This window comes from Strix aluco, chromosome 4, assembly GCF_031877795.1.
Source record: "Strix aluco isolate bStrAlu1 chromosome 4, bStrAlu1.hap1, whole genome shotgun sequence".
NCBI lineage: Eukaryota > Metazoa > Chordata > Aves > Strigiformes > Strigidae > Strix > Strix aluco.
The window spans coordinates 94,268,532-94,293,414 of record NC_133934.1 but is presented as its reverse complement, the minus strand read 5'-3'; the positions used below and the strand labels follow the sequence as shown (position 1 = coordinate 94,293,414).

General features: G+C 45.0%; 1 protein-coding gene across 3 annotated transcripts in view; it reads left to right on the top strand.

Moving 5' to 3' along the window:
- The window catches only part of RAD51B (RAD51 paralog B), a 408,277-nt gene extending 398,089 nt beyond the window's left edge, over nucleotides 1-10,188 (top strand). For all 3 annotated transcript variants that reach the window (XM_074824407.1, XM_074824406.1, XM_074824405.1), the window contains one exon: nucleotides 9,811-10,188. In XM_074824407.1, the coding sequence (XP_074680508.1) occupies nucleotides 9,811-9,962 (152 nt within the window). In that variant the 3' untranslated portion in view covers nucleotides 9,963-10,188. The remainder of the gene's footprint in view (nucleotides 1-9,810) is intronic.
- The last annotated feature ends 14,695 nt before the right edge of the window (nucleotides 10,189-24,883 follow it).

Here is a 24,883-nt window from a genome sequence, read left to right as displayed (position 1 = left end):
TGAATGGAAACATACCCTCCCTCTGGCACTGCCTGGCTCTGGACGAGGGGAGAGGAACGAGCCGAGCAGCTCGGGTTCACACACGCGGTGGGAGCCAGCGGCCTCTCAGCTGATGACAGATTAGACTCAGGGCCTGGTTAGTGGGAAGGCTGTGATTAGACCTCAGCGGCATTTGTCTCTAGCACTAAAGGAATTACTGCTGCAGGCTGCGATTTTCTCAGCAAACTGTAATTACACCAGGAACCTCATTCCTGCCGTTTTTCTCGACAACTTAAGTGCAAAAAAAATGTGGGTGAGGGTGCAAGGAAGCAGAAACTGTGAAAAGAGCAGGAAAGAGACACCTGTTTATTTTTGTTCAGCTCATTCCAATTATTTTCTCTCAGTTTCTTAGATTCATATGAATCACAGGCCATGTTTTCCCAAAGGTCAGTGCCAAGGTTTAACTCCCTGAGCTGTCCTGCCATCCACCTGAAGTTGATAGACATATCCTCTCAGTGCACTTCCACCCCGTGGCATCTTAGATGAGTGTGATGGCACTTGCAGAAGGGGCTGCACCAACCTCTGCCCTGGCAGTACCCCCTCCCTCCTCCAATGGGAGCAGCGGTGCAGGGTGCCAGACTCTGATCATGACTGTTCTCGGGACACCCCTGGGAAGGGAAAGTATGGCCTGGGCAGACATGTGGGATATTGGAGACTGGGCACAGTGAGTTTGAATGTTACTCTCAAAGGCCCTATCTAGAGTAGGATTTAAGAGTTTGAACTTAAAAAGTGTTAGGCTGTGTACAGTAACTCTTTGTTTTAAAAGATGTAGAAAAGGCAGCATAAGTTTGAACTCCCAATACCACATGATAAGTTTTGCCAAAATAGCAATGTCAAAAAAGAGCAAGATTTCTTTGTGAGATTTCTTTACCAGAAAAACCTTTTGTTTGTGCAGTTGTAACTCCATAGAAGCCCATTTACCATTAGTGTTTTCTTTGCACAGAATGTAAGAAGAAACAGATTTTTTTTCAATTTAAATCTAGGAGAGCAGGAGAAATACCTAAGAGTAGAGTTCACCAACATAGCTTTACCATCTAATACTTAAAATGTCGACAAGGTTGAAATAATTCAAACTAATCTATGTGCTCCTTTCTTAGCTTTCCTTGGGGCTTTAATGTGACTGTTTAGTATGCTTTGAAGGCAAGAGTGTCTTGTCTATGTTAAACAATTTTACATCAACGCTATACTCATCTAGAAGAAAGCAGAATTGTTTCTTACCAGCATGTCTGCCCTCCATCCCACAGCATGTCTGGCAGCACAGCCAGGGATGAGAGTGTGGCAGCAGGAACTCGACCCTTGGGGCTGAAAGCACCGGGAGGCAGTATATTGGCAAGCAGATCCCTGTCTCCAGAGCCAAGTCTCTGCAGATACTGGTGGGAAAGACACACATCTGGAGTTGTCTGGAATTGGCACAAATTGCTGTGGACAAAGAGGAGAGAAAGGAAGGGTTAGAAGGAAAGTGGAAAGAATGCTTCTTGCACATTTCGCTTTCTTTTCCATCTGCTTGTGTGATGTTGCTGTGAGCTATTAAACAGCTGCAGCGCTCTGCCCCAGAAGGGACTGTGTTTCAGTAGAATGGAGAATGATTCCTACAGCTAAGCACTTTGGGAGCCCCCTAGAATGAAAGGGGCGATAAGAATAATGTTTCTCCAATTGCCTATTATGCTAAATACACTTGGGACCGCAGCACCTGGGGCAGTAGCCAGAGACACTCTTCTGGCTCCTCAGACCTGGCAGGCACTGGGTACTGCTGGGTACTTCTGGCTCATCCTTTGCAGTAGGTGAGTCCTTCCTGTCTTTTGCCTTCCAGGCAGAACCTCCCAAGTCTCCCGTGCTGGTTCCCAGATTCAAGGAGAGCAGATTACTCAAACAAAAGGTGTTTGCAGACTGCAAGACTTTGTACCTTGGGGAGATAAGGGTAGCAAAGGAGGACCAGGAGAAGGAGGAGCGGGCGTATTGCGACTGCCAAGGACTGAGCAGAAGAGCATTTTTTTTGCATCCATTCAGACGCTCAGCTATTTCCTGCGTTGTTCCTGCAGTCAGCATGCTCCACCTGCTTTTACTTAACCATTTCCTGTTTACGGCTTCCAAAAACTTTTTGGTGAAATCACTAATCTGCCACAGGATCGGCCTTTACAGTCCCTTTTGGACAGGCTTCACTAATTTTTTTTCTCTCTCCTTGGTTCACAGACCTTTCAGACTGAGGAGCTGTGTGCTGTGTGTGCATGTCTGCATGCGTGTGTATGTGCATGCAGTCGGTAGGTCAGGAAAGCATGTGCTCACTCAGTAGTTCTTTCTGTCTCCATACACCCCTTTTTTTCTTCTCCTAGTACTTGCTGCTTTTTGCAAACTTGAGCAAAGAAACAAGCAGTAGCACTGAAGGCAGGTTCCCCTTTCTGTAGAGTAGAGGGCTCCAGATATCTAGAGGAAAGACTTTTCCCATTACTTTCAAGCATCTGAGAGCTCTCCCACAAATGAGGGATTTGTTCCCTGGATAGCTTGCCCAAACTTCAAATTATTTTCTAGCTTTGAAAACAGCGAAGCAATTCCTTCTAGTCTGCTATTCAGTTTCTCAAATGTGAAAGGGAAGGTGTGAGGAGCAGGAAGGATCAACCAAAGAAAAATAAATCTTTCTTACAGTATAGATAGCTCCCACGAGTCCCCATCTCACACTTAGTCACACATCTTGTAGAAATCACTAGAAAAGCATGCATACTTCAAGTCTGCTCTCCTTAGCCATACTATAGATAACACTGCAGCCATCACTAAAATCTAATTTATTTGTCACTGCTTTTGCTGTTTGTTTACTTTTTGTATTCCTCTTCTGGAGCAGTGAAAATAGATTCTTCAGTTTCCTCTCCAATTCTCATGCTCTTACACAGCGCTGCAATGTTTGGGTTGTGGTGAGCACTGCAGGGGAATGTTCCCTTCTTAAAATAAATCATGGAAACATTTCTGTTGGAATCGGGTCTTATAGAAGTTTGTTTTTTTTTTTAATAAAAAGAATGTCGGGCCAACTTTGACCTGACACCATATCCCTTCAAAGGGAACAGGCTTGTGATGCATGTCAGTGTATATATACTGACATATGTATACGTATGTGTGTATGTATGTGTGTATATATATATATGCCAGTATACATGCCAGTTATACTGGTGTAACTGAGCACTGAAATCATCCCCTAAGAATGCTGAACATGTTGGCCCTGTCTCCATCAGACAGATCTGCAAATTCCTTAACTAGCCCTACTGCAAGTTAGGGTAAGCCAAGATGCTTAGTCTGCTGACTTAGGCATAGAAGGTCTATAAACACGCACCAACACTGTCACTGAGCTGTTTCGCACTTCTGTAGTTATGCTGATGGGCTCACACTCACACACATTTCTGAATATTTTAAGAAGAACCTTAAGAACGTAAGAAGAATGTCTTTACTGTAATGTAAATATGCACAGGTGGCACTTCTATATGGACTAGGAGGTATGGTCTGGGCATCGCTGATGTCCAGGCAGCTGTCTGCTGTAGGCATAGCACAACCCTGCTTAGATCAGAGGTTGCTTGAAGTATCCTTCAAGCTGTCTGTGAGCAGCTTTTAAACTTTCTTTTCAATCAGGAAAAGGAAGCAGTTGTTTTCTGCACAGAAGTGTCTTTCAGATTGGCCCAAGTATGTAAAATGGTTACTTTGGTTCCCATCCAGCCCAGTTCATTCAATAGTTTGTATCAGGGTACTTGTCATCAGTGGCATTTGCCCAGGGTGAGTCACAGCCACCCGGGCAATGATCTGAGAGACCCTTCAAATCTTTTTCATCTTCATTTTACAGGGTATGGCCCTGGTAAATTCATGACCATATTGTACCACACAGCTCTTCTACAGCAGCTCCTTTTCTTCTAACCAGCTTTCAGCCCAAGAGGCAGCTACTTCCAAAAGAGAGTCTCTGGTTCAGTGCCTGTCTTTGTCTTCCAGATGTTTCTTTCACCACGCCACTTTCTGGTTACACTGCAAATTTGGGTGCACTCAGGATATTTTTGCCTCCCTCCTCCACCCCAAAACTGGAGGAAAGGTGAAACATATGAAAATGTAGTGAGAATGAGACCCTCGAGGAAAATGGCAGGGAGGTGTAGAGGACCGCACAGGACTCTTTCCAGGAAATCGGTAGAAGGTTCATCACATGAGTCACTGAAACCTTAGATGACTAAATTCTTGAAGAATAAACTGTCAGGAATATGATACTGGACAGGACAGTTGTGGGGGGAGAAAAAAACTTCTTAAATAGCTCTTGTTTGTTTTTTTTTTCGTGATTCATTCCTGAGGAAATTGCTGCATCTCTGGCCAGGGACGGGGGCAGTGTGCGGGCAGTGCCAGCCCTCCTGCGCAGAGGCAGCAGGCAAGGCGTGCTGGGGTGCTGGGGTGCACAGTCCTGCTGCTCCAGGCCCCAGCGCTCCTGCCTGAGGGGCTGAGAGGGGATCAGGAGCACTCCATGCCCGTCCTGCCCAAGCGAATAAAGTAAGACAGGGTCACTAGTGCACATATGCCATCTGAATCAATCCACCTCTTTTTTGCTATACCAGCAGGTATGAGACCAAGAGGAAATGAAGATATTAAAACTCTAATTCTAAGTTCCTTTTAAAAATTTTTCTTCCTCTACCTGCTCCAACCAGTAAACAAAGTTGTATCAATAAAATTGGCCCAAAGCTCTGAATTTGGATTTCAGAGAAGGTCTTAAGATTTTAAGTGCCAGTAACAACAGAAGCAGTCAGACTCCCTCCACAGCTACCTCCAGAGGAGCTGAACCAGCATTAGCAGCAGCGGGAAATGTTTGCAGTACTATCTGAGTGTGGAGAAACCCCAATGTTCCAGCACACCACTGCCAGTTCCCATTTTGGTGAGTTTGACCCAGAGCATTTAACGTTTCAACATTAGTTCTGTGTCTCATAATGCCATTTACGTAATGATCGCTCATTTGGTTCCCATTAAAATCATGGTATTTCTTCTGCAAACCACTGCTTGTAAAACTCAAGCCACCCAGTTTTTCATTAGAGTGCAATACAGGAAATAAATGGTCTGTCTGTAGGATGCACACTGTAATTCTCAAACACAGAATAGGGGGCTTTTTTTCCCCTCTTGGACATACAAAGTTCAGATCTCAGAAGTAGGAACATGAAAGATCTGTTAAAGGATGCTGAATCTATCTCCTGCAAAAACACAATGTAGTTACTCCCCAGTAGATGTTCCCCAGATACTATACTGATAAAAAGAGAGTCTACAGCTCTGGCAAGAATCCGCTTAAAACTGTAGAAGTGGTAGGTGTAGCTCTTGCAGGTCATCCCAGTGCAACTACCTTTCGAGGCAGTGCAGAACAGTTCCTTGTATTATATATACCAGTACTTTGAAGAATTCAGTTTCAAGTGTCTCAAACAATGGGGGTTTCAGCGCTTCCTGTGGGAGCCTGCTCTTCAGCCTAACTCATTTCACCATCTGGAGCGTTTTCCTGAGTGTCTGCCTGCTTTTAACTTTCTTTAAATTGTGCACCCACTATTTCTTCTTCAAGATGGCTCACCAAAAGTTTCTGTTGTGTGAAATCCACGTTATGTGGTGCTTTTTGGTTTTTTATGAGGATCAAGAAAACCCTGAAAGATTGATGGCTTCTTCTCTTTGCTTTTTCTTCCTCAGAAATAATAATAAGTAATTAATAATGTATTACTGCTTTTCTAGCTATTCATCTTAGCAATTTACAAGAAAGGTCAACATTGTTGTACTCTTTTTCAGATAGGAAAAACTGAAGGACAGAGCAGGAAACAACTTGCCCAGGATCGTTCAATGAGCCCATGGCAGGACTTGGATTTTTAACCAGGTCTCCACAATAGTGCCCTACTTTTTTTACTTTTTTTTTTTTTTTTTTGCTCCAGTCCAGTTCCCTTTGGCTTTGTTGGAGTACCTAGGAAGGACAAGCTTTTCATGAACTTTATTCAGCATTGTCATATTGTAACTGAAAGGTCAGCTTGTTGAATATTTAACAGGTACTATCTTCCCAATGTGTTGGTTAAGCATCCTAATTAAGTACTGATAAATAAGACCAAGGAAGCATTTTAACAGACTGATTCAGTCCCTAGGGCCTCCGAGCTGAATTTCCTTCAGCTAGCCTGTGTTTTCCCAGTTGCAGATTGTCCAGATTGAGCACAGTATATATCAAGTGTACTCTTATCAGTGCACTGCAGAGAGGTTTCCTTCCTCCTCAGTGCCACCATGCTTACTTCACCTGTCATATTTCCCTTAGCTGTGGTTTTCAGTAAGCATGTTTCTCAGAATCTGGATAGTTGCTGAATTATAAATCTTCCGATTTGGAACAATAACAGCGCAATCTGTACAGCACGATGCACTGGGTAGAGAGCGATCCCCATCCTAGCACTGAACAGGCTCACCTGGGTATCAGAAGCAGTCTGGCCATAGCAGCACAGAGCTCTCTGTGGGCTGCTAGAAAGCAGGGTGTTTCTCCTGTCTGCCTTAAATCTTCTGCCTGTCTGGCCTGTCGTTTCAGTGAGTATCTTTACTGGGACTAGATCCACCTGAGCACATGGTAAGACAAGTTTTGTTCCTCACCTCCCTGTGGGAATGGCCGGGGAAGGCAGCCACAGCCGTGTGCGTGCAGTTCAATCTGCAGGGGTCTGGTAACTGCCCCACACTGAACTGACAGCACACATACGCGTGAGGTGCAGCACTCTGAACTGATCAAGAAATGTAAAATTAGAGCTCTGGGTAGGCCAGAGTTATATCCGAGGGACAGCACATAGATCATCTTCCTGACTGCTGACCTCTTTCAAAGCAACCCAATCAGCGAAGTCCTTACCATCTGAGTTATTCCCCACACTGCTCCTTCAGGCCTCCTTTATTCCAGATATCATTGAGCCAGCATCTGAGGATTTACCAAAAGCTGCAAGACTGCTGTAAGTCATTGAGCACATTGTCTTCGCTTTCAGATTGAGTTTGAGAAATTACCAGCAGTGTCATGCTTATGCCTCCTGGCCATGTGAATAGAGGAACCTAAGAAGCAACAATGGATTACATAAAGCAGGGAAATCCCCCTCAAACTTCTCCCAGACTATCTCAAACTGAAGTTGATTTGCCTACATACACTACAAATAACTTCGCAATGCCTTCTACCCCCATGAAAGGGTTACATGTGCTTGCCTATAATATTTAGGCCAGTTCCACCAGCTGAATTACTCAGAGAAAATAAAAAAGACTGAATCAGACCCTCTATAGAAATCTAAGTAGTTTTATGTAGCATCAGCCTACTTCAGGTAAGGATACAATTGGGTAATGCTATTCCGCAGAACATCAATGGGAAATGTTCAATACCTATTAATAACTAGCAGTTACTCTAGAAAAACAGTACTAAAAATCTATGTTAAGCTTCATAATTTGTGATTATGGATGGGTGGTATCATTCTTCAGCTAAACTTGCAACTAAGATTCCTATACAAACTCTGGTTGGTGGAAAATGAACCATACTGAAAGACCAGAAAAAAGCTATAGTATCCTGGAGTTGAAATGTATGGCCAGCTGCTTTACAAAATCTGAGACTTATTAGGCCTGGAATTCCTGAGTGATGCTGCTCAAAAAGCAGTGGTGTTAAACAGACTTCCAAAATTCCTGTGATTTTTTTCAAACATCATGGTTTAACAGAAACAAACAAGTGAGCAAAAAGAGATAGCATATTGAAAATGGGTTATCTCGGGCTCAGGAATGTAGTTGGCTAATATGACACTATGAAAATCTTTTACATTATCTTTGTTGCATTAAGAATTACAATGTTTATAAGCCTAGTACATCATGACTATGGAATGCCTAAATTCTTCTTGAAGACAGATGGTGTTTTCTGTTCCCTTGCTGAGAAACTGGGCTTTTGGGGTTGGGGCGGGGGGGAGGGTGATATTTGTTATTTGTTTGTTTCTTTCTTTTAATAGGATAAGAATATAAAGTTCCCAAAGGCTTGCTAAGAGCTGTTTCTTTGGAAGAATGTGCTCACCTACTCCCTTTCCTAGCTTTCTGTTGAAACAAGTCTCAGATACATTTCTTGCCAGCCCTCTCCCAAAGCTAGACAAAGGGTAGAGAACTGCACTGATTCTTTAGGCTCTCCCAGTAAGTTCACAGAAGGGTTTTCTGTACATTTCCTGGGTTGTCAAGACAGCTCTACATGAAAATTAAATATAGTTGGGTAGGGATATAATTTTAAACAAGGCTGTAGATGTCTTGCAGTAAATACCAAAGTTGTTTTAAACTTAGAGGTGCTTTTGTCGGTATAGCGTATTTCCCTTGAGGAATTCATCAAAGGTGTATTGGCAAAAGTGGGGTTTGTTCTACCTGCATTAGGGTTATCATCACTGTCAGTATAGTTATACCAGAACAGCTCTATGAGCAACTCTCTTCTAGCGTAGTTGCTTTTCATAGTTAACAAAAGAGCTAGAGGGGAGGAGAACTGAGTCACAGCTTCCCTTGACAACCTGTGTAAGCCTTGTGTTTCTTCTGCAGTATCACTTTCGTTAATATTAATAATGTCATGACCTGTTGCAGTGCAATACCTTGCCTTTCACCCTCCTCCTTTCAGCTTTATTGACTTTCTTCAACTACAATAGGAGTTGGCCCAGGTATGAACTGGCTGTTCTGCAGAGTCCTTCTGGCAGCTGAGGTCTCCCTCAGCTACCTCAGCCTCAGCTATGGTGCTATGATGGAGCTTCTCTCAGTGGGTCAGCTGTAGAGATCGGAAGGGGAGAAGTACATATTTGAATAGGCCTGGGACACCTCGCAACGCAGTTAATAGCAGCAAACATGAGGACATCGACATGATCTAACTGATGATTCATTAGTACTTTGGATATTTTGGTCCTGATAACTCTGTGTGTTTCTTCGGTTTGTGTTCTTTTCATCAGCTTGTGGGTTGATTAGGAAGGCTTTCATTTTGTTTTTTAAGATCTCCTCTCACAAACAACAGTCCATTTTTTACATAAGGTGTCTAATCACGGTGATGTAATATCCTGTATCTACATAGAAAACTTCATCCCAAAGCACTTTACAGCCTGGCACTGACATGGGACTGAGATTAGAAGAGGAGCAGCTCATACTGGTTAGGAAGCACGCTCTGCTCTCAGTTTAGGTATTTGTAAAGCACATAGGGTGGAGCCATAATATTTTCTCTGAATCCAAGGCAATTTGCTCATAGTTGGAAAATATATTGGTAGAAGCTGTGATCTGTTTAACTCTAAGAAATGTGTTTTGAACTGTAGAAAATAAGCTGTGGTAGAGAATGTCAGGCTTCTTGCACATCTCATTCTCTGTTCGTAGGCACTGGCTACCAAAAACCAGTTTTATTGGAAAATTAGGGTGATGCAAAGGTCCTCAACAAGTATACGCTGGCCTTTGGAGAGCTCTGCCAAAGGATGGTAGAGGGGCCTAGACTAGTCTAAGGTTTGGCTCCAGAGTATGAGAGTAACATCAGAAGCTTTGCCAGCTGGAATGAGAAGGAAAGTCTGGACACCAGTAACTAGAAGGACTAGTGGAACTAGAACTAGAAGATAACTAGCAGAAAGAGGATCGTTACATATAAGTCAATCCATTTTCAGCAAATATGTGAAATTAGTTCATACTGAACTAATTACCTTGATTTGTTTTGTGGATTAAACAGGTTTCCAAATGGTTGCTCGCTGGAGGAAATGGTAACTTTGTGATCTCATTCTGACACATTGGCATTGAGGTGTCTGTCTTTATTGTGTGTTTCAGATGGAAAGGATCAAACAAATTTAACCTGGGAAGGAACCAATCCTGCCCTGCAGACCATACGAGTGAGGAACACTGCCTTGAAAGATACTTTACTTGATGCTGCTTTACCCAGCATCACTGGTGAGACTCCGAGCAATACGTCCAATCTCTAGAAGGGACAAATGAAACCTTCACTAAGAAATGAATGAATGACAACCTTGGTTTTCAAAAATCTGGTGGAGCAGATAGTGAGCATTCTTTGTCTCTTTAAGGACTAACTTTAAAACCAAGTGCTGTTCTTTGTATATGTGGGGCCATATTTAAATCTGAATTTATGCAAATCCTGTATTTTGTTCAGCTTAATTTAAGTGTCATAGTAATAAAAGCCTTTGAACAACACACATGCTGCTGAAGAAGCATAGGCCACACGTGCCTTCCTAATTCATGCCGTCACCTCACCAATCTGGAGGAACCAACAGTCAAACACACGAGTGCTTGGTGTCCACAGCCCATAATATAGTGAAATGTTCGCTTCTACTTTTTAAGAGAAACCATAAACCCACTCATTGGCTTGATTAAGAAGCAATAGTTCAGTGAGCTCTTATTCCTGTAACTCACCTGAAAGTCATCAGAGATGATGTAACAGAGTTGCTAACAGCCGGGTTCTGACAGTTCAGAACGGAAGGAGAGCAGGTATCAATCCAAAAGGTGGGAAGGTTGGTGTGTATTACAGCTGCTTAGCTTCCTCTGTCTTCAAAGCACCTTTAAAGTATTCACAACATGACTGCAAACCACAGAACTATTTACTCACCTTCCAGACTTAGAGAATGTATGACTTGCTCAAGGCCGCTGAAGGTATCGCTGGCTGCTGTGATCAGGATCAGGTTGTTCCCAGCTCTCAAGCCTCACATCCCTAAGGGAGAGCCATGGGTTCAGTCAGTGCCAACTGCTGATGCACAGTCACCATTGGCCTGAGAGGCTGGTTCTGTCCTCTGCAGCCCCAGGGAAAGCCTCCCTTGAGCAACCTCTTGAGAAGCAAGAGTAACCTGTGCAGAAATATGGGAGGTCTGTGGTACTGCCGAAATGGCTGTAGGTAACCCAGCGAGGAAGTGGGCTGCAGTGAGGCCATCTATGGCAGTGAGGCAAGCAGGTTGCCATCTCCAGTTTGCTAGGCAGGCTTTGGGTGACAAGAGAGTTCCCAGGGAGCACACAGCCCCTCGTACTGCACACCCTTACCATGGCAGTGCAAGAGACTGATGGGATGGGATGGCTGATGGGATGTGGCAGCTGATGTCGCGTCTCTCCCAGCCACCAAACGGGAAGGCATGGAGAGGGCTACTCTGCAGCTATCTATTTACATGCCCACTCACGCAGCTCTGGGCTGTCCTTTAGCAAGGAAGTTTCCATCACAACAAGGAAGCTACTCCATTTCAATAAGCTACTTTTAAAAGCTAATATGTTTCACCCTGGGGAAGAGCAATTCTCCAGCTTCAGTGTTACCGGTTTTGTGCTTTGAAGAGACCTTTGTAAAATTTAATTTTGATTTTGTTTTAACTAAAGTTTAGATTTTCCTCTTGACAGTGCAGCACTACCGACCATTCAGTCAAACCCTGCTGAACTTGCTTGTAGCCATTTTATCTGGGTATCTTGTAAATATTTGGTAGAGCACTCAGACACAGAAGTCTTTTTTGCTCTTACAGTCACATGCCTGGTTCCAGGATCTTTCAGAAGCACAAAAGGCTGAAGGCAGGGAAAATTCCACTGAGATGCATTTGAGTCTCCAGGGAGCAACTGCACTCTGTTAAGACTAAAATTTCTCGTTGCTGCCTCTCCTTTTTTAAAAAACATGTAAGGATAGAGAGGGAAGGCTGGAGGGTAGGTTTTTATTATTATAAACACCGAAATGCAAGCACTGTTTCACTCATTTCTCTCATATTGCAGGACCATTTGCAGTTGAAGAGGGAGATAAGCTTTTTAATGCTCTCTGCACTACCTGGGAAATTTCCATCCAAGTTCTAAAATGTTTTACAAACATTCATGAATTAAAGCTTAATCCCCTTCTTCTCAGCCCCATGAAGCAAGTACTAAATACACTTTAAAGACAGGGCTAATGAGGCTAAAAATGTTGGGCCTTGCCTGAAGTCATATGGGCAATGTGGCAACAGGACTCGGGTCTTGAGACCCAGCTTTCTACCTTACACCACAGACGACACACATTCCCTCCCTTTTCAAGGCTTGCTGTACTTCCCCTTCTGGGATATAATGGAAACATGCTGGCATCACACCTTGGGATAACCTTGTTTTTTCCCCCTTGGAACAGAGAGACTACTCACAGCTCCTGTCTCATGGGTTAAGATGTTGAAAGATCAGAGAGGGATGAGAGGTGCGGAGTCGGCGGGTGAAGCAAGTCACTGCTCTGTCTGCCTTGGGCATGTTCTGCCTCCACTGCTGCCAGTGGACTTGGTGTACTATCAGGAGCAACCTCAAACATTTTTGTATGTGCTTCCATATAATATTCAGGCAGGACTGTGGTAAAAATGCCATAATCAAAGAGATAACTTGTCTGACAAGAAAATTGGACAGATGAGCCAATAAGTCACTCCTATATTGAATATATGTGATTTCATTATACTTCTGTATGTGACCTGCATGTCTTACTGCTTCTTATTATCAGAATCCTATAACTACTGCTGCTGCCATCTCTTCCACCTTTTCAGAAGAGAGGGATAATCAATCAGCCAGTTCCTCTCCAGTGGTGTGAGTCAGGTTTTTACCACGGGGATTAATAGTCAGTTGAAGAGAGTTGTTCCCAACAGGGCTGAGCAAAAAGCAACGTGCACATGAGTCATGAAGTGGAAGAGAAGGAAACAAATCTATAGATTTAAAGGTTTTGAGTTATTTCTTTTCCCTTAGCTTCCCTTGTCCACACCGATCGATAACCAGATGTGCAAAAGCTGGAAGTGTATTGCCAGTTGCTGGCGTAAGCGGGACTGAGAGCTTCTCCCACTGTGCAAACAAACCTGAAGTCAGTCAGCCCCCAAAACTAGATCAGTGTGTACCAGCTATTCCAGCCCTTGTAGGTGAGAGATGCTGGGAGAAAAATCAAATCACAGTGCAGCAGCCTCTTCCTGTCTCTCCTGTGACCCTGTGGTGTACCCCGGCACTGGTGCCTTTGGCCTCTTCACGCTGTTACCTTCTATGACAAGGCCCCAGCGCTGGTCCCTGGGCACACTTCTTCTGCAGCACCCTTCCCTGCAGAGGATCCACTGCACAGTGCTTAGTTCATTCCCTGCTGAAAGGCAGCCAGGCCTGAGGTGGAACATGGCAAGCACTTCGCTGTGCCTGGCAACTCCACACGGCTGCTGAAAACAACCAGGGGAGAAAGCAGTGTACAAACGCAGGGGAATTTTCACATAGGCAGGATGTAATTAGCAGAGCTGGAATTTGGCCAGGACTCTGGGATTAAAACACTGGCTTGCAGGTAACACACTGGGATCTTTCATAATTCAAACACTCAGGATCTCCCGTTTCCATCTTAACCTGGAAGATGTCAGATGACCGTTCCCTATTTAATGTTCCTGGGCAGCTCTCGAACTTCTGACAAAAAGGAAAAAGCATCTAATGGTGCTGCACCTGCAGTGCTTCTCCACCAGCAACTGCCCACCATGAACAGCAGCTGAAAGGATCACATCCTGACAGAGCTACAGCTGCATTGTGGTAAAACACCACAGCTGCCTCCATACCTTGGGGTTCACTTCACCCTTAACTCTCTTTACTCAGAAAGAAAAGATGATGAAATTAGGGCAGCCCCTCACTTGTAAAACACAAGAGAGAGAATATTACCATTAGGTGCTACTTCAACCTTATGCTTTGCCACTTGAAATAGTACCAAATCAGTATCAGACAGCAGAATTAGATGAAGCACTTCTCCCCAGTGCAGATGAGTGAGCTTTTCCAACTGCCTTGCTGGTAATACAGAGAGCATTAAGAGCTCATGCCTCCTCCTTTCTTCCAGCAGAGAAATCACATTCAAAACAGCAAAACATTTTTTTTCCCTTCATGATCTCACTTTCCGTATAAGCAATCTTTGTGTTTACTATGAGGATGTTGAATGTCCAGAAAAGGTCAGGGAAGTCATTCACGAACCTCATGTGTGGAAGGTCCACATGATGTTTCTACTACGATGTGGCCCACAAGCTGAAATATAAATAATTGCAAACCTTTAATTCCTCATCCGTCAGACCTGCAGACTGTGTACAGTTTGAAGAGCTGACTTCCTCCCTGTGGTGCAGTGCGTGCAAGCAAAACAAGAGGCAATCCTGCCATCTGAGAAAGCATAATCTCTGCATCAGTAAGTCATAAAAAAGGGATCTCTCCTATGCCTGTGAGGGCTCCCCTGTATCAGCTTTTGATTTGTTTGGGTTTTTTGTATGTCCAGGCTGCCATGCAAGTCCCCCTCTTTGTCGAGTGTTGCTTATTACAATCACCAACCAAACTTGCTGAGAGCACCTCAGTCAGTGGGATAACAAACCTACAGACTGACTTGAACAGTAGAGTGAGCTGGAGAGAGTAAAGTACAGCTGCAGGCAACAGGAAATCCAGCACTAATAAATAAAACGTCTTACAGCCAGAAAGGGGAAATAAACAGCAGCAGCAGCAGCAGCACAAACTGCGAGGACAGAAGAGAGGAACACAGCATAACTGTGGTGCGGGGATCACTGCATTACAGTGAGCTTATTTTTACAGAACGTTGTCCCAGTTTGTTATGTGTTCAGACTGCAAAAATAAAGTGGGGGAGTGGGAGGACTGCTCAAAGAGAGGGTCTCTATCACAAGAAGTTGTCAACAACCACTGTAATTAAGGAAGCAGCCAGAGCACACACAACCTGAGCTGCCGCCAAAGTGAAATGAAAGCATTTTTTGTTTGCAGCCGTAGCCCTGAAGGATAATAAAAGATGGTTCTACCATGCCAAGTGAGGAGCTGCAGGGACACCGTTTCTAGGCGGCAAATGCCCTGCTCCCATCTTTCCAAAATTACATGCTGTGGGGAGGCAACAAGTTACTCTTCCTACGTGCACTTTCGAAGCATGTGCCCGCAAACCCCATCTGATGGCAGCAGCTGCCTCAGGGGGGCCAGACACCAGGCAGGTGACCCCCCAGCCACTGTGGTGACGATGGAGGTGGCACTGCCTGAGCTCTGCCCCTCAGACGATGAGCTGTTCTGGTGCTGCTTGGTCCAGACTGCCAGATCAGCAACGCTTGATTTTACCTCTCGCACTCAGCCATGGGTACACCACGGCCTCATGGCATTGCCACCACCAGTGGGAGCTGCCGCATTCAGAAGAGCCACACCCCACTCTCTTTCAGAGGGTGGCCACGTTTAGGAGGCTCGGTGGTGCCTTGGGAAGGAGCTTTGTGCACCACATGCCGAAACGGCACTCTGCTTGCTGCTGGTAGCATCTTTCACCTGGGACGGCTGCATGGCCTGCGCCCATGCGGCGGTGGGTCCTGGGGAGTGGCGGGTGGGCTGGTGGAGCCGAGGGGGTCAGCATGGACCTTCTCAGCCATGGGATAGTGTCGTGGGGCTTCCACCGGTGGCTGTACAAACTTGTGTGCAGGTTCAGCGAAGGGAAAGAAATCATTCACAAATTGCATGCGTATTTCTGAATTCATTCATTGAGTGGCGTTTGCCTTTCATCCTCCCCCCCGAGCCCTGTGCGCATTGCTGGCATTCTCTCCCAATCCCATATAATAATTCCCAGGTCTCCGCAAGCCACTGCCTGCCAATGGAGCCCACGGTCACTGAACCGCCAGCCCAGTCACATGAAAAGTTACATGCAAAGGTTTAACACTTTCTCCTGACCCCAGCCCCGTTCCCGTGAATCCCCTGCAGTGTTTTCCTAATCAGGTGCCAGGGAAGCTTTGCACGGGCAGGGTGCTAAGAAGGTGGCTATTTAGCTGCAGCATTTCCAGAGTCTTTGAGCTCTCTCCTGAGCTGTAAATACAAGCAGTGGAGCCAGGTGAATGTCTGACAAGGCTGCCATTTAGACCTGAATTAAGAAAAGAACTGCTGCTTTCCAACCAAATGCATATTGCTGTTGCCCCACTTTCTCTAGCCCAACAGCCCTGCTACTGGTTAATTGCTTCAGCAGTGTATGGAAATCACTTCTTAAAGCCTGCATACAGGGTACACAGCTACGATCCAGTGTAAGTTTAACCTTGACTGGACATTGTCAATATGTTTATTACTAGGGAATCAAAAAGAAAATACAGCCCTGTCCGTAAAGCCTTCCATTACCAAATTCTAGGTGATAGTGCTGGTATTTAATACATCACACAACCTGTGAAAGTACCAAACTATTTTATTTCGCATCCCTCCTACCTGGGAGACATCAGAGAAAAAACATGCTTTTGGAGAATCTCAAATTGAATTGATTTTTTATTAAATATAGATGAAAAGCAGAAATGTTCAAAAGCTGTTTCTGATATATAGACAGTGATAGTCATTTCCTTGCTATCACTGTAACGTGAGGAAGTACAGGAATCTCCTGCAAAAAGAGTTCTTATTCTCCACCTGATGCTTCCACATAGGATTTCACGCATGTGACAGTGTATGATTCGTGAATTGCAGCTCAGCTTTGGAAAGCATGGGAATTGTGTCTGGCTCTCAGGGCCCACTGGTCACCTGGGTTTCACATGGCCCACAGAAAGACGTGCCACTTGCACCTTCCAGCCAACAGTTGGATAATCAAACAGCATTTAGTTTCAGTTTTGGGGGTTTTTTTGGAGGGGAGGGGGCAGGCTGGTTATGAACTCCAACCTATACATGCATTTTTGTGGGTTTAAGTGAAAGTTTTAAGTTTTAAGTTACAGTCTATTGTTCTGTTTTAGGCTCCATCATTACCAACATAACTTGCAAAAAAACAACAACAAAATTGACAGTATTTTTCAAATTCTGTGTTTTTCTGATGCATTCAAAAGTGTAAGCCTCTTCTGCATGACTGGCTGGCTATTTGACTGTTGCTTTATATTTTATTAGATTGTTTAATTCTGAATTGTAAGCCTCCAAGATCATAAAATCTGAGTTCTAGTCTCAGTCTCTACACTCAAATGTAACTACTGAAAAGTGGCTTGTCTAACTCTTTAGTATATATGGCGATTAACATACTCTGCTTAAATTGGATATTTCCAACTCAATCCAAACAGGACACCTGAGAAATCCTGCTTCTCCGAGATGAGAGCATACCTGAATAATATAGGAATTACTTTTCTCACTGAAAAGAATTAACAAAGTACATGCATAAATACTGGGGTTTAATCAGCCAGTGCTGCCTGTTCATTGAAAGGAAAAATGTATTTAACCCTTCAGGAAGGATTCAAACTACCGGTGAGAATGGAGATAGGTCTGAGCACCCAAATGGTAACACGTCTGTAGAAGAAGATACAAGTCGGTGATGTTTGTGCCTGTGATATGCTGGCATTGCCCAGCCTGCCACATGACAGCCAGGAGACCGGTGAGGAGGGTTTTCCATTTCTGGAAAGTGCAGTGAAACGGAGGAGCCCAGTGATCACCGAATTCTCTTTCCTTCTAAGAAGTATTGTCCCTAAGATACTGCTTGACATTCATTCAGTCAAATATTTTGACAGTTTGAACAAACAAGCAGAAAATGGTTTTGATTTTTGGCCCCAGTGGGCCATCTGTGAAGAAGAATAAGTAGTGCAGCATGTGCCATGTCTCTTAAATGTCCTTCCTTGCCAGAAACATATGTGGCATGTCTCCCAGACTGTGGAAGGGGTTATCATTTCCAGCCCATCAAGTTACCCTTCTCTCCCCACACACCCCTCACCATCTCCAATCCCGCATCAGGCTGGCATGAAAGGAAACATCACTCTGAATTACTGTATTGTTACCTCTCAGGGGTGGAGGGCATATGTGCACATAACGCATTATTTTGTGCACGTTTCTGAGAAGTATTGCATTTGCAGTCACTACAGTGGCACAAAAGAGAAGTAGCAAGCCAAGGCGGTGCATAGGCAGGCCCGTAAGAGCCAAACCTGCACGCCTCTGTGCCGTGCTCTGCAGAGCCGTGCCTGTTCGTGCTGGCATGATGCTGCAGCAAACCTTCGGAGGGGCCTTGGGCCGGGGCGCACGCGGCTGGGGAGATGCCAGCAGAGCTTTTGTCTGCACTTTCACTGTGGGTTTAAGAAGGCCGATTAGCATTTGGGTCAGAGCACATGGAGCAGCCCCGGCTGGGGTGGGAGAAGTCACACTGCGAGGCCACACTTGAACGTGGCCACTTTACTGTACCGCCCCGGGTACAAAGCCTACTTGTGTGGGGCATGTCCCGTCGTGCGTCATGCTTTGGTTGTCAGCGGTAGTCATGGGTTCCTGGGGGGTGACACAATAACGTCTTTATGTTTAAGAGAATAACAGGGGAATTGCGGGAGGCCATTGGAAACGTAGCGGCGAAGAAGTGGCTTGGCTTTTGTCTGTCCCTCAAGGTAAGGTGCCCGGGCGGTCGCTGAGCTGCCCGATGTGCTGGGAGGAGCCCGCCCATAAAGCAGCAGCGAAGGTGAATGAGGCCTTTGGGTATCTGCATGGGAGAGGCATTAGGGATAACACCCGGGGAAGACCCCGTGTTACCTTTGTGGTGACAACACGGTAAAACTGCTTATTTAGGGTAGAGTTTTACAGCAGCTCACTCTAAAGTCTGGGCTGCCACAGTCTTGTTGCCCCCACTGCCTTCAACACTAGTGCAGCCATGCAGGGGATCTACTCAAAGAGCTGATCTGGCTGGAAATTAAACTGTTTCTTTTTATTTAAAAAAAAGAAAAGGTTTTCTTTACTAGAATGTCTCAAAATTTCATTGAAAGAGACCCGGATAAATACAAATACAAGGAACTGAAAGGGGCCAAAACAGATAGAAATTTGAAAAAATGCTAATACATACTACTTTAAAATAAAAGCTAGTTAAATCTTTCTTACTGTATTCATCACTGTCTCCTTTGCCAGTCCCTCAGCCATCCACTCTACAAAGCAGTAAGCAATTCAGATATGCTAAGCAAAGCTACTCTGAATATGGCTTCTAGCCTAATAAGTCAAAGCTTTATCCAGTTCCCATGAAAAGCATCAGGAAAGTTTCCTCCAACACTAATAGACATAAGATTGGATTGCAGAACAACCATGTAACTTTTGACCAAAAAGTGAAGTGAAGTTTTTCTAAAGCACTGATAAAAGACTCATGCAGAAGAGCATGGAAACTCTGACTGGAGCAGTCACATTGTTAAATATGTTTCAAGCGAACATAACAATTTTTGGAGCCACACTCATTCTCACTAGTGATGTGTGCTCTAAGGGGAAAATACAAACCAAACATTTTTTTAAAGGAAAAAAGCATTTATAATTTCTTTATTATGGATGTGCAAAAAGACTCCCCCTCTGCTGCTGGGAAAACCAGTTCCTGCTCCATAAGCATTAAAGCATATCCTAATTTTTAGAAAGCATTTGTTAGGCAAAACAGGTTATTTTTTTACAATGCTTTCTTTTTTTGCAATTGGAGTCTTTCTGTTGATGCCAACTGCTTTAGTTGTAGGTATCTTCTGGGAGGTGGTGTCTGTCAGTAAGTCCCACGTGGGTGTCCCCTTGGCTATCTCTCATAGCCGCCCTTCTATAAATCACAGCATATTAAAAAAAAGGGGATAACACTGACATGTGAACTAATCCCCACATCAAAGAGAGCAACAGTCCCTCCCCTAAACACCCGCCCCCCTCTTTTGCTGGGAAAAGTCTAATGCCTAGAAGGTGATTTACACAAAACTTCATCCCAGTTGTTAGGAAACTTGCAGTGCCGCTTACTCGCCAACTGCAAAAGAAACCTGGGAATCAGGGTAACCACAATAGCTAGCCTGCGGCTTCCAGCATTTGGCAATTCAGGAGAGAAAAAAAACCAATTGGCTTGTTGCAGCAAACTTGTGTGTATGTTGATTGCATGGCAGGATAAGCATGTATATAGACAGATGTAAACGTGACTGGTAACGTGGGTCTGTATGGGCACATACATCTCTGCGTGTGTCTACAAGTACTTGTATAGGCACAGGAGTACCTGTCCTAACACATACACGAACACACACAGATGCACACACAAATACCTCTCTCTCTATCTGCTAGGAGCAAAGAGGGACAGCAGGAAATATGTATGAAAAACATAAGCCCATATGGGCATACAACTGTGCATTGGGTGTCCTAGACATGGAGAGGGCTAGATCTCTGTAGCATATGCTCTCTTAAAGTATTCATTTCTGCTGTAGGCCTGGTTTTGAGCTAATGGTTCAAATACTAGGAATATATGAATAAGGGGAATACTTCTATATAAGACAGTGTTAAAACATAAACTCACTCCTGCCCTTGCCTTTGAAAATGCTCCCTGTGCACTGACTAAGCACACAAGATACTTCCAAATAATTGCCTCTGGAATGCAACTGAAGGAAGGAAAAAATACCTCTGTCTGGCTAGGTAACTTTTTCCAAATCAGCACTGATTCTGTGTCTGTGCTGGGCACACTCCTTCAGATGTACCAACAAAGTGTACGTAGCATGGACAAAAATTATACTGGTAGCTCTGTATTCATAATCAAGAAGCAAAAATACCCACCCCATGTGAAATTAGCTGTATTAAAGTGCAGTTTTATGGGTATATAAATGCATGTAAACTAGATACCTCAACCGGCATCACTGCTCTTCATTGATTAATTCATCTGTGCTTGCTGCTCTCCTCTCCTGCCACCCACACAGGGAGGCAGGGATGCCCTGGGGCCATCATGCCCCCCCCCCAAACCCCCCACCTCCAGGTCATCCCTTGCCCCAGGCCAGAGGGTCATGAACACCTTGTCACTGCCAAAAGATTCACGTGGGGATCACTCCTAATGCAAGAGAGTGAACTGGAATGGGGAACAGAGCTGGGTTTAAAGAAAGCTTCCTTTTTGTAGTCGTCAGTTGGTTGTAGTCCAGCTGCGTTCATGATGCACTTGGGTGTGATTGCACAAGAGCTGACGGGTGGAAGCAAGTGGCCGGGGGCAGTGAGACACCAAGGCAGCTCCCTTTGGTGGCAAGCGCTGGCTTAAAGCATTCATGAAAGTGCAGCCTGGGGCAGAGCACCAGGCATGCCAGGAGTCCCACATCTCCCACTCCACCGACAAGGAGAGCACGGACCAGGAAAGGCAGACTCCAAAGCTTTTGTTGTTCCAGTTACACACTCCCTCCACGTAGATGTGCAGCTCTGCATGTGTCCATGCCTTTACCCCACACTGTGTCAAGTGGAGAGGATGTGAAAGAAACCCCAGTGTGGTTGCACCTTCACCTCCAGTACATGGAAAAACAAACAGCCGTTCTCTTGTTTGTTGATTTAGTGCAGGGTGCTCCTTCCATTACAAAACCATTTCGCTGTAGGCAACAGGCTAAAACCTATTTGCTTATTATTCTGCGAAAGAAAATGAGAGTTTCAGGATGGATGCAACCTTCAAGCATCTCTTCTGTTGATAGAGAGATTGGAAGAGCCCTCCCAGATACCTCTCAGCAAATGTGTCATGCTTCCTTGTTGGGCATAACTTTTCATGTTTTCTAGCTCGGAAACACATGCCACATGTATCTCTCTTTCTCCTCATCCTGAAATACAAATCTTAGTATGGGAGGGCTCTGTGCTTAGAAAGTTAAGCAAGTGCTTCATGACAGGTATTCTATAGAGATGGCTCTGACCTCTGAAAGCTGCATCCAGAGCTGTAATTCGTAGACACCCCCTACTGCCCCCGCATTTATAATTTCCAGAGCCAACACCCCAGAGATGAACACTTCTGACCAAGGTTTTCTCCTGCTGCTCAGGATGATGGCTGCCGCAGCTCTCATTTAAGACAGTGTAAACACCAAGTTGACTTTTTGGTGTTGGACTCTGGGTGGGACGTACATCCTTGTTCAAAGGAAACACATAGGAAACATATCACAAGTCTCTCCTAGCCTGTTTTTATTTATGAGGTGCACCCGGCGGCAGTTCCTGGTGCTGACTGGGACAAGTCTGGATGAAAACTGCAAGAAGAACAGCAAAGTTTATCTAGAGCTGGCACCAGTTTTGGTACTTGGCTGAATTAGCTGTTTCTACTGAGTCCAGAGTTCTTTGTTTGTGCCAACACCACCCCCCGCAAAATAATCAAACTACTCTCAACACCTTTTTTAGTCAGTTAAAACCATCTCTCTGCCAACTGGTCTTTTAGATGGCAACTCTTCTGGCTGGCCTTTTAGGTGGCTGGCACTTTACCCTCATCCCAAATCCAAATCAACTGCATTAAAAAGGAATGAATTTACATTGCAGGGAGGAGGGTACCCCAGACAACGTCAAAGGAAAAGCAGATCAAAAAGATCTGCTAGTATTGGCTATGTGGGCTGTCCTTTCAGCTGCTTCAGGCAATGTCCTTTCAGCACAAGAAAAGCTCAAAAGAATTTGGTTAATCTGTTGTTAAACAGAGAGTCTGTGATGGGAGACAGGTCTGTCGTGGTGGGGCAGGGAACTGAGCCTGTCTGTAATGGCTGCGAGCTCCTTTGCCCTTTCCCAGTGTTTCATATCCATAGTGAGAGTAAGTTCATGGCCTTGCACCTTGCTGGCTGGGCACTGACAGGATCTCTCAGCCCTGTGACACCAGGGCCCCTTCCCTCTTCCCTCTGGCTGCTCTTGGGGGAGGCAGCAGCAGCACACGGTGCGAGTGCTGCCATAGCAGAGCACACCCAAAGGCTCCCACTGCCAGAAATCTCTCTCCATAACTCACCTGTGCCAGGTGCTTCAGACAAGCATGGAAGTGCCTTGCAGGGCACTGGCGATGGTCAACCCGCTGCTGGTGGTGATTTCAAAGAGTTAGGAGGTCAGCTTGAGTCTTGAAGCAAGAACTTCAGCATGACTTCCAGTTATAAGTTTGAATATAGACATATAAGAGCAGCCTGACCCACATGAAGGTGTGGGGCCCCCATGACTTCCCTCAGACTGCCCACAGCCTCACTGCTCAGCACTACAGCACAATTCTGAATATCAAATGGAAACAGTAAGTAGCCCATAGGCCTGCTACCGAGATACCACAACATCAGAAATAGCTACGGCAGGTTGAGAGGTTAACAGTACGTCTATAGATTGTAGGAAACATAGGAGTGGTTAAATTTAGCAAAATGTAGTTACGCAAGTTTGAACAAAGCCAAAAGGTAAGCAATAATGCTCTGCATTGGGCAGCCTGCAAGGTTGTGAATTGTGAGGACCTCGGATGGACGCAACATGACAACTCCCATCAGAGCCATTCCTCCCTTCTCTGAATCAGCCGTAGACATTCGTACTAGCAGGGAGGGATTGCTGCCACAAGAGCACCACAGCGTGCTCAGGGAGTTGGGGTTCTTGAAGTCTCCCACCTAATCTTTTTTTCTACATTCTGTTCTACTATGGCTATAACATCCTGCTTAGAATTGTGCAGCACATGCTTTGTTTGCAACAGCTTACTGTTTCTTTCTTTGCCGTAGAGGGTGTGCATGTATATATGTGTGTATATGTGTGTATACGTATGTGTATATTTCTAATTTTAAAAAAAAGACATCTTCACCTGATGAAAATTTCTGATTCTGTATATTTTTATTTCATTGCCTTTCTTCTCCACTGCTTTTCGGCTTAGCACGCTGGCAGCATGCTCTAAGTAACGGGTTAATTCCCCTCTCCGTGACTCATTTCTAAGGTCTCCCAGGCAGGATTCAGTATGATGGTGTCAGCGACTGCCGCAAGAGCTGTTTAAATGTCTCCGCACGTACCAGGGAGCAAAGCGCTGATTCCGGGCAGCAGCGCTAGGAATGTCAGGGTTTGTTTAACATTCGCTGGGGATCTTCCTAAAAAGTCAATGTGCCTCCCTAAGGTTTTGTGGACTGGCTGAGCATTACCATGCAGTTGGTTCAGCTTTTATTTTAGTGCATGAGGAGCATTGTCCTGTGAAAGAGAACCTTCTGGTTTTGGTTTAATGGCAGACTGTGTCACTGTAATTTGATTTTAAATTATCTACTGTCGAGCCTTTCACAAGTGAATCCAACACACATGCATTTTCTCCATAACAAATTTGACTGTCTGGAGAAACAAAGGTTGATAATTAAGCTCACAGCAGTTTATCAGGATGGGGCCTATGCACGGCCTAAAACCTCAACAAGTTAGTGCCTTAATTTCTGGATACTTACCAAAAACAAACCTTCAACTTGGTGCAGCTTGCCCGTTCTGGATAATCTGGCTTTCTGAGTCCCCGGGTAGGCTGCTGGGCTCTACTGTGGCAAGGCAGCACCTCGGTACGTGAGGAAGGAATGCCGAACGAGCAGACACCACTCCGGGGTAACCAGCCATGCCAAGTCAAATGCATAATTCAGCAAGATTATGGTTAAATCGGGGAGATATCTTTCTCTCCAGCCAATGCGTGAGATCCCAGCACCTTTTGTACTTTGAAATACTGTTAATTAATATTTATCAGATGTAAAATACAACACTTGCTACTTCGTGTAGTATGCCTCTAAGCATCGTATTACTATTCCTTTTTAAGCACACGCTACAGCCAGGCAGACTGAGGCAGGTGATTGCAAATGTCACCAACAGCAAATGTCCCTCAGCTGGAGACCAGCTTTTAAAATCATTCCAGGCTTCAAGTGGGCCATTAGCAGGAGGCCTGGGACAACCACCTCACCCATGGCTGCTTACACAGTCACGTGGTTTAAGAACAAAAATAATCACATAGTGATTTTTTCAGATGGCACCTTTGCTCCCAACTTGCAGGGGAGTTTGGAAAGCACCTGTGCTCCTCTCTCTCCACCATGGCCTGCTTTCACGCTAGTGCTCAGCCACCCGTGAGGAGGTGTGCCACGGCAGGCGAGCCAAGCTGAGCCATGCTGTGACCAGGGAGTGTGGGCACCCTCACTCCTCACTGCTGGGGTGTGTGTGGGGCACCCCACACTGACCCCCAACTGCACTCACTCTGTCACCGAGAGGCATATTGGTTTGAACCCCCGCTGGGGTGCGGTGGGGGGTTAAGTCCAACGTGTTTGACAGC